The 14,222-nt window shown below is 46.9% G+C and overlaps 1 protein-coding gene across 1 annotated transcript in view; it reads left to right on the forward strand.

Annotated features, from left to right (window-relative positions):
* The window catches only part of LOC104665830 (radial spoke head 10 homolog B), a 47,400-nt gene that overhangs the window by 19,691 nt on the left and 13,487 nt on the right, over positions 1–14,222 (forward strand). The window contains exons 12-16 of the mRNA XM_030932199.1: positions 3,430–3,619; positions 7,030–7,144; positions 8,236–8,315; positions 8,762–8,910; positions 14,030–14,137. Coding sequence (XP_030788059.1) covers positions 3,430–3,619; positions 7,030–7,144; positions 8,236–8,315; positions 8,762–8,910; positions 14,030–14,137 — 642 coding nt within the window. The remainder of the gene's footprint in view (positions 1–3,429; positions 3,620–7,029; positions 7,145–8,235; positions 8,316–8,761; positions 8,911–14,029; positions 14,138–14,222) is intronic.

Consider the following 14,222-nt stretch of genomic DNA (forward strand, 5'->3'; position numbering starts at 1 on the left):
TAAAATCTTTTTTATTGGTATCAATTGCATCCTGGGGAAATATAGCTGGTGACTGCTGTCATGTGTTGAATGTCTTTTTTTTTTTTTTGTGACCGAGTTTTGCTCTGTTGCCCAGGCTGGAGTGCTATGGCGCAATCTTGGCTGACTGCCACCTCTGCCTCCTGGGTCCAAGCAATTCCCCCACCGCAGCCTCCCGAGTAGCTGGGATTACGGGCGTATGCCACCACACCTGGCTATTTTTTTGTGTTTTGGTAGAGACGGGGTTTCACCATATTGGCCAGGCTGGTCTGGAACTCCTGGCCTCAGGTGATCCGCCCGCCTCGGCCTCCCAAAGCGCGGGGTGATGGGTGTGAGCCACCACGCCCAGCCTAGAACAGTGCTTTGGATCGGGCAGACGATACATGTTTATTCAATTGAACTGCGTTTTCAAAAGCAGGAATTAATGCTCAGCGTAACAGATGCCTGAAGCCGCCCAGGCAGGGCTTCCTGTCTCCCTTAGGACCCCGAATCCTGTTCTTTGCGTTCTCTGAGTGTCTCATTGAAGAGGGTAGGGCATGGGGTGAGTGGTTCTGGAGAACAGGACGCTGTGCAGAGGGCAGGGCTACCTGTTTGGGGAATTTGGAGCAGCTTAAGGGCATCAAGGGTCTGGGGAAAATCCTAAAAGGTGAAATGTGACAGAGGGAGGTGAGTAAAGCAAACAGCATGAATATTGCTGCTTTTTTTTTTTTTGAGATGGAGTTTCCCTCTTGTTGCCCAGGCTGGAGTGCAGTGGCATGACCTCGGCTTTTGGGTTCAAGCGATTCTCCTGCCTCAGCCTCCTGAGTAGCTGGGATTACAGGCACGCACCACCACGCCTAGCTATTTTTTGTATTTTTAGTAGAGATGGAGTTTCACCATGTTGCCCAGGCTGGTCTCCAACTCCTGACCTCAGGTGATCCTTCCACCTCGGCCTCCCAAAGTGCTGGGATTACAGGCGTGAGCCACCGCACATGGCGGAATTGTGCTTCTTTCAGACTTTCGGCCCTATGTGTGATGTGAGTTGCATGTTTTGTACATGCTATTGATCAGGCTGAGGGATTCCTTTCTATTCCTAATTTGCTGAGGGTGCTTATCACGAATGGATGTTAAATTCTGTGAAATGCTTCAGCTGGGCCGGGTGCGGTGGCTCAAGCCTGTAGTCCTAGCACTTTGGGAGGCCAAGACGGGTGGATCACGAGGTCAGGAGATCAAGACCATCCTGGCTAACACGGTGAAACCCCATCTCTACTAAAAAATACAAAAAACTAGCCGGGCGAGATGGCGGGTGCCTGTAGTCCCAGCTACTCGGGAGGCTGAGGCAGGAGAATGGTGTGAATCCAGGAGGTGGAGTTTGCAGTGAGCTGAGATCCGGCCACTGCACTCCAGCCTGGGCGACGGAGCAAGACTCTGTCTCAAAAAAAAAAAAAAAAAGGAAATGCTTCAGCCGATAGAATCATTTGGTTCATCTCCAGTCTGTCAATAGGGTGAATTACCCTGATTGATTTTTCAAATGTTAATCCAGCTTTGCAATTCTAGGCTAAACGCTACTTGGTGTTGCTGTATTATCTTCGTTTTTTTTTTTGTTTTGTTTGTTTTTCTTTTCGAGCTTGGGTCTTGCTGTGTCACCCTGGCTGGAGTGAAGTGGTGCGATCTCAGCTCACTGCAGTCTTGACCTTCTGGGCTCGAGCAATCCTCCCGCCTCAGCTTCCTGAGTAGCTGGGACTCTATGGGCACTCGCCACTGTGCCTGGTTAATTTCTTTAATTTTTAATTTTCAGTTGAGACACAGTCTCACTATATTGCACAGGCTGGTCTCGAGTTCCCAGGCTCAAGCGATCCTCCCGCCTTGGCCTCACAAGGTGCTGGGATGACAGGCGTGAGCCAGCACGCGTGGCTACTATACTTTATATATTGCTGGATTCCACTTATTTTGTTGAGGATTTTTGCACATGTGTTGATGAGGAATAAGGATCTGCAGACAGTAGAATTTTGTTGCCGCCACTGAGAGAGGAAGCCAGCACATGCCGTGTGAAAGGAAGTCTGTTTTCCAGATAACTTGTTTTTTTTTGTTTGTTTTTACTGTTGGTCGGAGATGGCATTTTATTGACCAAGGCGGGTGGGTGGAAAGAATAAAATGCTTCTTGGCCAGGCACCGTGGCTCACGCCTGTAATCGTAACACTTTGGGAGGCCGAGGCAGGCGGATCACCTGAGGTCAGGAGTTCAAGAGCAGACTGGCCAATATGGTGAAACCCCATGTCTACCAAAATACAAAAACTAGCCGGGCATGGTGGTGTGCACCTGTAATCACAGCTACTCTGGAGACTGAGGCATGAGAATTGCCTGAACCCAGAAGGCAGAGGTTGCAGTGAGCCAAGATTGTGCCACTGCACTCCAGCCTGGGTGACAGAGCGAGACTCCATGTCGTAACAAAACAAAAAAACACTTCTTGTTGTTGTTTTTTTTTTTTTTTTTTTTTTTTTTTTTTGAGGCGGAGTCTTGCTCTGTCACCCAGGCTGGAGTGCAGTGGCCGGAACTCAGCTCACTGCAAGCTCCGCCTCCCGGGTTCCCGCCATTCTCCTGCCTCAGCCTCTGCAGTAGCTGAGACTACAGGCGTCCGCCACCTCGCCCAGCTAGTTTTTTGTATTTTTTAGTAGAGACGAGGTTTCACCGTGTTAGCCAGGATGGTCTCGATCTCCTGACTTCGTGATCCGCCCGTCTCGGCCTCCCAAAGTGCTGGGATTACAGGCTTGAGCCACCGCGCCCGGCCAAAAAACACTTCTTAAGTTCTTACAGTGGAAAGACCTAAATGCCGTTACTTTACTTGTATTATCGCATTTAATGTAGGACACAGGTGTTGTGTTTTTTGTTTTTTTTTTTAATTTTTTTTTTTTTTTTTTTGAGACGGAGTCTTGCTCTCCCGCTAATTTTTTGTATTTTTAGTGGAAACGGGATTTCACCCTGTTAGCCAGGATGGTCTCGATCTCCTGACCTCATAATCCGCCTGCCTCGGCCTCCCAAAGTGCTGAGATTACAGGTGTGAGCCACTGTGCCTGACTGTTCTTTTTATAATTTTTAAATTTTATTTATTTATTTTGAGACAGTCTCACTCTTGATGCCCAGGCTGGAGTGCAGTGACGTGATTTTGGCTCACTGCAACCTCCTCCTCCCGGGTTCAAGCAATTCTCCTGCCTCAGCCTCCTGAGTAGCTGGTATTATAGGTGCCCGCCACCAGGCCCAGCTAATTTTGTATTTTTAGTAGAGATGGGATTTCACCATGTTGGCCAGGCTGGTCTGGAACTCCTGACCTCAGGTGATCTGCCTCGGCCTCCCAAAGTGCTGGGATTACAGGCTTGAGCCACCGTGCCCAGCCGTCTTTTGTTCTTAATCCACACATGACTTTCTTCCTTTCAGGTAGAATATGCTGTGTTAAGAAATATTACAGAATTAAGAAGAATCTACAGCTTTTATAGCAGCCTGGGATGCGACCACTCTCTGGATAATACCTTTCTGATGACAAAGCTTCACTTCTGGAGATTTCTAAAAGATTGCAAATTTCATCACCACAGACTAACTCTTGCTGATATGGACAGGATATTAAGTGGTGAGTATTCCAGATCCTTCACATCTTTTGGTTTAAAGCAGGGGCCCAGGCTGAGTACAGTGGCTCATGCCTGTAATCCCAGCACTTTGGGAGGCCAAGGCAGGCGGATCACAAGGTCAGGAGTTTGAGACCAGCCTAACCAACATGGTGAAACCCCGTCTCTACTAAAAGATACAAAAAATTGTCCAGACATGGTGGTGCATGCCTGTAATCCCAGCCATTTAGGAGGCTGAGGCGGGAGGATCGCTTGGACCCGGGAGGTGGAGGTTGCAGTGAGCCGAGATCGTGACATTACACTCCAGCCTGGGCGACAGGGCAAGACTCCATCACACACACACACACACACACACACACACACACACACACACAGCAGGGGTCCCCAATCCCCAGGCCATGGATCAGTACTGGTCTGTGGCCTGTTAGGAAACTGTGCACAGCGGAAGGTGAGCCATGGGCAAGCAAGTGAACCTTCATCTGTTTTTTTTTTTTTGTTTTCTTTTGTTTTGAGACAGTTTCGCTCTTGTTGCCCAAGCTGGGGTGCAGTGGCAGGATCTCGGCTCACCACAACCTCCGCTTCCTGGGTTCAAGTGACTCTCCTGCCTCAGCCTCCTGAGTAGCCGGGATTACAGGCATGGGCCACCATGCCCAGCTAATTTTTGTGTTTTTTAGTAGAGATGGGGTTTTTCCATGTTGGTTAGGCTGGTCCCGAACTCCTGACCTCAGATGATCCGCCCGCCTTGGCCTCCCAAAGTGCTGGGATTACAGGCATGAGCCACCGTACCCAGCCTACCTTCATCTGTTTTTACAGCCATTCCCCATTGCTGGCATTACCTCCTGCAGATCAGCAGGGCATTAGATTCTCACAGGAGCACAAATCCTTCTGTGAACTGAGCACAAATCCTCCTGTGAACTGGCATGCGAGGGATGTAGGTTGCATGCTCCTTAGGAGAATCTAATGCCTGATGATCTGTCGCTGTCTCCCGTCACCCCCAGATGGGGCCGTCTAGTTGTAGGAAAACAAGCTTAGGCTCCCACTGAGTCTACATGATGGTGAGTTGTAGAACTGTTTCATTATGTATTACAATGTCATCCTAATCGAAATAAAGTGTGCAGTAATTCAAATGCGCTTGAATCATCCTGAAACCAACAGTCCCCCCACCCCTTCCCACCATTCATGGAAAAATTGTCTTCCACAAAATCGGTCCCTGATGCCAAAAAGGTTGGGGACCGCTGGTTTAAAGGACAGTGTCACAGTGTTATCTGGAAAGCAGTGGGAAATGCGAAGGGAGTGGTGAAGGCGCAGGTTGGGAGAAGAGTGTTCCAGAAATCAGCACGTGGTCTTGTTCCCCTGTGATTACGATGTACTTGAAGAGACAGTGTCGTGACGTAACAGCAACAGTACGAGGTCACCTACAAAAGCAGGGCCAGCCATGCATGGTCCCAGGGTGAAATCCAGTCCGCCCCTGTTCCCCTAAATCATGCTTTACTGGAACACAGACACGCCCATTTGCTCACATGTTTGTGACTGCTTTACCCCAAAGCACCACCGCGGAGGGGTTGTGATGCAGACTGTCTGGTCCACCAAGCCTAAAATACTTACTCTCCGGCCCTTTACAGAAAGTTTGCCTCCCTCTCCCCCGACCACCGATCTACAGTAAAAAAGCACTGAATTGTCAGGTCAGAGTTGGGGAGACGGCCAGGCCTTGTGGCTCACGCCTGTAATCCCAGCTCTTTGGAAGGCCGAGGTGGATCACTTGAGTCCAGGAGTTTGAGACCAGCCTGGCCAAAGTGGTAAAACTCTGTCTCTACTAAAAACACAAAAATTAGCCAGGTGTGGTGGTACATGCCTGTATTCCCAGCTACTTAGTGGGAGGCTGAGGTAGGAGTAGAATCGCTTGAGCCTAGGAGGTGGAGGTTGCAGTGAGCCAAGATTTCCATCCTGGGTGACAGAGTGAGACTATCTCAACAACCAAAAAAAAAAAAAAAAAAAAAAGGCTGGGTGCAGTGGCTCACGCCTGTAATCAGCACTTTGGGAGGTTGAAGTGGGCAGACCATGAGATCAGGAGTTCGAGACCATCCTGGCTAACACGGTGAAACCCCGTCTCTACCAAAAATACAAAAACTTAGCTGGGTGTGGTGGTACATGCCTGTAGTCCCAGCTACTCGGGAGGCTGAGGCAGAAGAATCGCCTGAACTCGCGAGGCGGAGGTTGCAGTGAGCCGAGATCGCACCACTGCACTCAGGCCTGGGCAACAGAGTGAGACTCCGCTCTCAAAAAAAAAAAAAAAAAGAAATGGGGAGAATCACCACTGGCTTGGAAGAGTCTGGAAAAGGCCCTAAGTAGTCTTAGGATTGGTCTTGATTTCAAATTAGGAAGTTGAAGTGATACATTTTAACAACTTTGGAAGTTTGACTTCTTTCAGCCAAATTCTGGGAGGCAGAGCTGTAAGCTGCAAATTATCCACTTGAAAAATAAAGTATTAGAAAAAATGCCCATTTACGTCAAAGTTTAGTGTTTGAAACATACTTAAAATCCATTTAGAATTAGCAGCATTCATCAGATTGTCTCAGACTACTGTGGAAAACATTGGGACAAGATAGCTCGTCTTGTAAAGGAACGAGATTGACTTTTTTTTTTTTTTTTTAAGATGAAGTCTCGCTCTGTTGCCCAGGCTGGAGTGCAGTGACTCAGTCTTGGCTCACTGCAAGTCCTACCTCCTGGGTTCCAGCAATTCTTCTGCCTCAGTCTCCCGAGTAGCTGGAATTACAGGTGCACACCACCACACCTGGCTAACTTTTTGTATTTTTGGTAGAGACAGGGTTTCTTTTTTTTTTTTTTTTTTTTTTTTTTGAGACGGAGTCTTGCTCTGCCACCCAGGCTGGAGTGCAGTGGCCAGATCTCAGCTCACTGCAAGCTCCGCGTCCTGGATTTACGCCATCCTCCTCCCTCAGCCTCCAGAGTAGCTGGGACTACAGGCGCCCGCCTCGTCGCCCGGCTAGTTTTTTTGTATTTTTAAGTAGAGACAGGGTTTCACCCTATTAGCCAGGATGGTCTCGATCTCCTGACCTCGTGATCCGCCCATCTCGGCCTCCCAAAGTGCTGGGATTACAGGCTTGAGCCACCGCGCCCGGCCGAGACAGGGTTTCACCATGTTGCCCAGGCTGGTCTCAAACTCCTGACCTCAGGCAATTTGCCTGCTTCAGCTTCCCAAAGTGCTGGGATTACAGGCGTGAGCCACTGTGCCTGGCTTTCATAGAGTTTTAAATTTTTAGTTGGATGCTTATACATGTTCAGAGCATTTTGAAATAAGTACTCTCTCATATTCAGTTCCTCAAATTGTATACCAGGAACAAATAAAATGGAAGGTTCTAGCAAATATCAGACATCCTCTCCAATTTTCTTATTTTAGCCACTAATGACATACCAGTTGAAGAAATCCATTCTCCATTTACAACAATACTTCTGAGAACATTTTTGAATTACCTCCTGCGTTTGGCGTACCACATTTATCACGAAGAATTCCAGTAAGTACTATTTCTGGACCCTCAGTGGGGGACGGAGCACAGCTAAGTTGTACTATTGTCATAAAGCCCTCTTTTCTTCAGCAGTCATTTTTATTTTTTTGGAGACAGAGTCTTGCTCTGTTGTCCAGGCTGGAGTGCAGTGGCACAATCATGGCTCACTGCAACCTCTGCCTCCCAGGTTCAAGCAATTCTTCTGCCTCAGGCTCCTGGGTAGCTGGGATGACAGGCGTGTGCCACCATGCCTGGCTAATGTTTTTGTTGTTGTATTTTTAGTAGAGATGGGGTTTCACCATGTTGGCCAGGCTGGTTTCGAACTCCTGACCTCAGGCGATCCACCTGCCTCAGCCTCTCAAAGTGCTGGGATTACAGGTGTGAGCCACCGTGCCCAGCCTCAGCAGTCTTTTTTTTTTTTTTTAACATACCCTTGAAATGAAGGACTCAGAACACAACGTTTCCACAAATATGAACCACAAAGCCGTGAGACACTAGATCAAAACTTTGAAAACCCTTCATATCTGAGTCAGGTCAATACTGCAAATATCTCTTGGGGTTTTTCATGCAGAAACAAATAATCACAACCAACTTTTCTTTCTTATGTCACAATTTCTTGTCTGTCTTACAGCAAAAGTGGTTTTATATCATTTTTCAAAAAAAACTTTTATTTATGTATTTATTTTTTTGAGATGGAGTCTTGCTCTGTCACCCAGGCTGGAGTGCAGTGGCCCAATCTCGGCTCACTGTAACCTCCACCTCCCGGGTTCCAGTGATTCTCCTGCCTCAGCCTCAGCCTCCCAAATAGCTGGGATTACAGGTGTACGCCACCAAGCCCAGCCAATTTTTTGTATTTTTAGTAGAGATGGGATTTCACTATGTTGACCAGGCTGGTCTTGAACTCCTGACCTCGAGTGATTCGCCCGCCTTGGCCTCCCAAAATGCTGGGATTATAGGTGTGAGCCACTGACTCCAGCCTTCCCTTTCTATACTCTGTACATTAGAAGCAAATTATTAAGTCTAGTCTATGCTCAAGGAGAAGGGAATTAATTTCCCTCTTTTAAAAAAGTAATTATCGTATCTTTTGATCTTTATCACAGAAAGAGAAGCCCATCGCTCTTCTTGTGTTTTACAAAACTGATGACCGAGAACATTCATCCAAATGCCTGCCAGATAAAAGGTAAATACAAAACCAACAGGATTCTATTTACTGCCCCATTTTTTTTTTCTCAAAATATAAATCTGGGCTGGGGGTGCAGTGGCTCACTCCTGCAGTCCCAGCACTTTGGGAGGCCGAGGCGGGTGGACCACCTGAGGTCAAGGAGTTCAAGACCAGCCTGGCCAACATGGCAAAACCCTGTCTCTATTAAAAACACAAAAAATTAGCCAGGCGTGGTGGTGCATGCCTGTAATCCCAGCCACTCGGGAGGCTGAGGCAGGAGAATCGCTTGAGCCTGGGGGGCGGAGGTTGCAGTGAGCCAAGATCGTGCCACAGCACTGCAGCCTGAGTGACAGCAAGACTCTGTCTCGGAAAAAACCAAAAACAATAGGATTGTATTTACTGCTGTTTTTTTTTTTTTCTCAAAATATAAATCTGTAATCATTTTTCGAACATTGTATTTTTAGGCAATTTATTCTGTGAGCAACAGCGGACGCTCTACTCTATGAATTACATGAATAAGTGCTGGGAGATCTATCTAGCTTACTGCAGACCCCGCGCAGCGCCTCCCCACGAGCCTACAATGAAGATGAGACACTTCCTCTGGATGCTGAAAGTAACCACCTAAGTTCAATACTGGCTTTCTATTTACAGGCACTTTGATTTTAATTAAAGAGAGGCAAGATATTCCAGCTATGATATGCAAATAATCAGGTGACGATCTGGCTAGATTTTCAGAACCATTGAATGTTTATGGAGTCTCTTGGCAGAACAGTGGTCTGTGGTTGTGGAAGGAACAGAAACAGCTGTCACCTGCCCAATGTGCTCACAGATTAGGGCAAGACAATGGCCTATGGCCTATAACAATGGCCCATGGCATGCATATATATATATATATTTATGCTGCAATCCCAGCCTTTGAGAGGCCGAGGCGGGTGGATCACCTGAGGTCAAGGAGTTCAAGACCAGCTTGGCCATATATATTTATATATAACATGGGCCATTGTCTTAAAATAAATAAATATATATATTATATATATATACACACACACTTTTTATATATATATAATTTTATATATAATAATAATATAAAATATATAAAATTTTATTGTTTTTGAGATGGAGTTTTGCTCTTGTCGCCCAGGCTGGAGTACAATGAGGCGATCTTGGCTCACTGCAACCTCCACCTCCTGGGTTCAAGCAATTCTCCTGCCTCAGCCTCCTAAGTAGCTGGGATTACAGGTGCCTACCATCATGCCCGGCTAATTTTTGTATTTTTAGTAGAGACGGGTTTTCACCATGTTGCCCAGGCTGGTCTCGAACTCCTGACGTCAGGTGATCCACCTGCCTCGGCCTCCCTAAGTGCCGGGATTGCAGGCGTGAGCCACCGCGCCTGACTGGCCTACAGTGTCTTTATTCACGCAGCTCCGGCCATTTAAAGATGGGGCTGAGCGCGGTGCTGCATGCCCCTAATTCCAGCACTTTGGGAGACTGAGTCAGGAGGATGACCTGAGCTTAGGAGTTCAAGACCAGCCTGGGCAACACAGTGAGATCCCCCTCTCTACAAAAAATAAAAAAACATAGCCAGGCATGGTAGTGCACACCTGTAGTCCCAGCTACTTGGGAGGCTGTAGTAAGCTGTGTTCATGCCACTGTATTCCAGCTTGGTTGACAGAGGGAGGCCCTGTCCCAAAAAAATCCCCCAATAAACAAAAAAGGAAAATGGAGGAACACTTTACTCTTTTTGACGAACCAAAGTGTTGCCTGATCCTAGAATAGCAATAAAGCCAACTGAAATCTTTATACAAAGGAAGGACTTTGGAAGGCTGAGGCGGGTGGATCACCTGAGGTCAGGAGTTTGAGACCAGCCTGGCCAACACTGTGAAACCCCGTTTCTACTAAAAATACAAAAAAAATTAGCCAGGTGTGGTGGCGGGAGCCTGTAATCCCAGCTACTTGGGAGGCTGAGGCAGGAGAATTGCTTGAACCCGGGAGGCAGAGGTTGCAATGAGCTGAAATCGTGCCACTGCACTCCAGTCTAGGCAACAAGAGCAAAACTCTGTCAAAAAAAAAAAAAAAAAAAAGAAAAGAAAAAAAAGGAAGTGGGGAGGATGAATGTCATTTAAAACAATTATAGTTTATTGAGAATGGAATTTTCAAAAGTTATTACTTGGGAAAATAGTGACAACATCTTATTTATACAATGTTCTCATACTATTGGTTGTTTTTGTTCCATGATATATATATATTTTTAAAGACAGAGTCTCGCTCTTTCGCCAGGCTGGATGGAGGGCAGTGACGCGATCTCGGCTCACTGCAACCTCCGCCTCCTGGGTTCAAGCAATTCTCCTGCATCAGCCTCCCAAGTAGCTGGGACTACAGGCGTGCATGACCATACTCAGCTGATTTTTGTGTTTTTAGTAGAGACGGGGTTTCACCGTGTTGGCAAGGATGGTCTTGATCTCTTGAGCTTGTTATCCACCTGCGTCGGTCTCCCAAAGTGCTGGGATTACAGGCGTGAGCCACTGCACCTGGCCTGTTCCATGATACTTTTAATTTGTACTTGTGGGAATACAAATGATTAAACAGAATCAAATACTAATGCTAAGGAGTTTTTAAAAATTTCGTAACGTTGTTTACGTAAGAAAAATGGATGATAACCTACTGTGTAACTGAGAAAATAGTTTGTTGTTTTGAGCGAGGGTCTTACTCTCACCCAGGCTGGAGTGCAGTGGTGCAATCTTGGCTCCCAGCAGCCTCGACCTCCTGGGTTCAAGCGATCCTCCCACCTCAGCCTCCTGAGTAGCTGGGACTACATGTGTGCCAACATACCCAGCTAATTTTTCTGTTTTTCGTACAGACATGTTACTGCCATGTTGCCCAGGCTGATCTTGAACTCCTGGGCTCAAGCAGTCCTCTTGCCTGGGCCTCCTGAAGTGCTGGGATTACAGGAGTGAGCCATTACATCTGGCCCTTTTCAGTTTTTCGTTTGTTTCAAGCATGTTTGCCATTGCCCATTGAATAATTTTTTTTTTTTTTTTTTTTTGACAGAGTCTTGCTCTGTCGCCCAGGCTGGAGTGCAGTGACATGATCTTGGCTCACTGCAACCTCCGCCTCGTGGGTTGAAGTGATTCTTCTGCCTCAGCCTCCCGAGTAGCTGGGATTACAGGTGCTCGCCACCACGCCTGGCTAATAGAGACAGAATTTCACCATGTTGCCCAGACTGGTCTCAAACTCCTGAGCTCAGGTGATCTACACATCTCGGCCTCCCACAGTGCTAGGATTAGAGGCATGAGCCGCCACACCCAGCCTCATTGAAGTGTTTTTGTGATGACTGTCTTACAGTCTCCGTCAGTCAGTTGTAACATCCCTGTCATCCCTGTCGTCTTGGTGATGGCATCCGCGGACTCTTTTTTCATTCAGTTTGAGATCTTCCTGGTTCTTGGTATGAGTGTTTTTGTTTTGTTTTGTTTTTGTTTTTTATTTTTTATTTTGGAGGTGGAGTCTTGCTCTGTCTCCCAGACTGGACTGCAGTAGCATGATCTCGGCTCACTGCAACCTCTGCCTCCTGGTTCAAGTGATTCTCCTGCCTCAGCCTCCCAAGTAGCTAGGATTACAGGTGCCCGCCACCATGCCAGGCTAATTTATATATATATATATATTTTTTTTTTTTTTTTTTTTTTTTGAGACGGAGTCTCGCTCTGTCGCCCAGGCTGGAGTGCAGTGGCCGGATCTCAGCTCACTGCAAGCTCCGCCTCCCGGGTTCAAGCCATTCTCCTGCCTCAGCCTCCCGAGTAGCTGGGACTACAGGCGCCCGCCAGGTCGCCCGGCTAGTTTTTTTTTTTTTTGTATTTTTAGTAGAGACGGGGTTTCACCATGTTAGCCAGGATGGTCTTGATCTCCTGACCTCGTGATCCGCCCGTCTCGGCCTCCCAAAGTGCTGGGTTTACAGGCTTGAGCCACCGCGCCCGGCCTAATTTTTATATTTTTAGTAGAGATGGAGTTTCACCATGTTGCCCAGGCTGGTTGGTATGAGTGATTTTTAAAAAAATATTGAAACCTGAACATTTGAGTACAGTAAGTCCTCACTTAACTTTTTTTTAAAATTTTTTAATTTTTTTTTTTTGTTGAGACAGAGTCATACTCTGTCGCCAGGCTGGAATGCAGTGGCGCAATCTCAACTCACCACAACCTCCGCCTCCCGGGCTCAAGTGATTCCCCTGCCTTAGCCTCCCGACTAGCTGGGATTATAGGTGCATGCCACCACACCCGGCTAATTTTTGTATTTTTAGTAGAGATGGGGTTTCACCATGTTGCCCAGGCTGATCAGTATGAGTGATTTTTAAAAAAATACTGAAACCTGAACATTTGGGTACGGTAAGTCCTCACTTAACATTATTATTATCATGATTTTGAGACGGAGTCTCGCTCTGTCACCCAGGCTGGAGTGCAGTGATGCGATCTCAGCTCACTGCAATCTCCACCTCCCGGGCTCACATGATTCCCCTGCCTCAGCTTCCCGACTAGCTGGGACTACAGGCACCCGCCACCATGTCCAGCTAATTTTTTGGTATTTTTAATAGAGCTGGGGTTTCCCCATGTTGGCCAGGATGGTCTCAATCTCTTGACCTCCTGATCTGCCTGCCTCAGCCTCCCAAAGTGCTGGGATTACAGGCGTGAGACCAGCCCCACTTAACATTATTAATAGGTTCTTGGAAACTGTGACTTTAACCAATGCGAAGAGCGTAACTCTTCTTCATGTCAGTTATTCTGTGGTAAAACCGGTTTTGTTGTGCAGTACGTTGTTTCCCCAGGTGCTTTTCAGCCTACAGCATTGTGTTCATATTTCACACCTGGACCATGTTCTGTTCTCCCATGTTCTATATCCTGTTCTGTGCCAAAAAATACTGTTATATTGGAGGTACTCGAGAAGGGATAGAGAGGTAAATTGTGTGTGTGTGTGTATGTGTGTGTTTGAGACAGGGTCTTGCTCTGTCACCCAGGCTGGAGTGCAGTGTTGTGATCACAGTTCACTGTGGCCTCAAACTCCTGGACTTCAGTGATCCTCCCACCTCAGCCTCCTGAGTGGCTGGGACTGCAGGCATGCACCACCATGCTCGGCCTACATTTTTAATTTTTGTAGAGACAGGGTCTTGCTATGTTGCCCAGGCTGATCCCCCAAAGCCTGGGCTCAAGTGATCCTCCCACTTCGGCCTCACAGGGTTCTGGGATTACAGGTGTGAGCCACCATGCCTGGCCGTACATACCAATGTTAATCCAGAATGCTTTTCAAAATTATCAGTCTTTAAGATATTAATTTATGGCTGGGCGCAATGTATCATGCCTGTAATCCCAGCCCTTTGGGAGGCCGAGGGAGGCGGATCACTTGAGGTCAGGAGTTTGAGACCAGCCTGGCCAACATATAGTGAAACCCCATCTCTACTAAAAAATACAAAAATTAGCTGGACGTGGTGTTGTGCACCTGTAGTCCCAGCTACTTGGGAGGCTGAGGCAGGAGAATCACTTGAACCCAGGAGGTGAAGGTTGCAGTGAGCTGAGATTGCACCACTGCACAGCAGCCTGGGCGACAGAGTGAGAATCCATCTCTCAAAAAAAAGAAAAAATATATTAATTTCTGGTACACTTTCTTAATTACTGTACTGATATAAATTGACATTAAAATATATAGCTGTTTACAATTATAGGCAGTTATGGTTTGATTTTCTTTTTTACAGGACTTTAAAATGATAAATAAAGAATTAACAGCAGCTATATTTATGGAAGTCATAGCAGAGGATAATCCTTTCATATATGATGGAGTTGACAGCAACTTTGAACCTGAGGTTTGTAAAGAGCCGTCACAAATGGTACAGATCCAATTCAGGCTGTTGGTTTTGCCATGGATACCAAGAACAAAGAACCAAGATT

This window comes from Rhinopithecus roxellana, chromosome 6 (assembly GCF_007565055.1).
Source record: "Rhinopithecus roxellana isolate Shanxi Qingling chromosome 6, ASM756505v1, whole genome shotgun sequence".
In the NCBI taxonomy this organism is placed as follows: Eukaryota; Metazoa; Chordata; class Mammalia; order Primates; family Cercopithecidae; genus Rhinopithecus; species Rhinopithecus roxellana.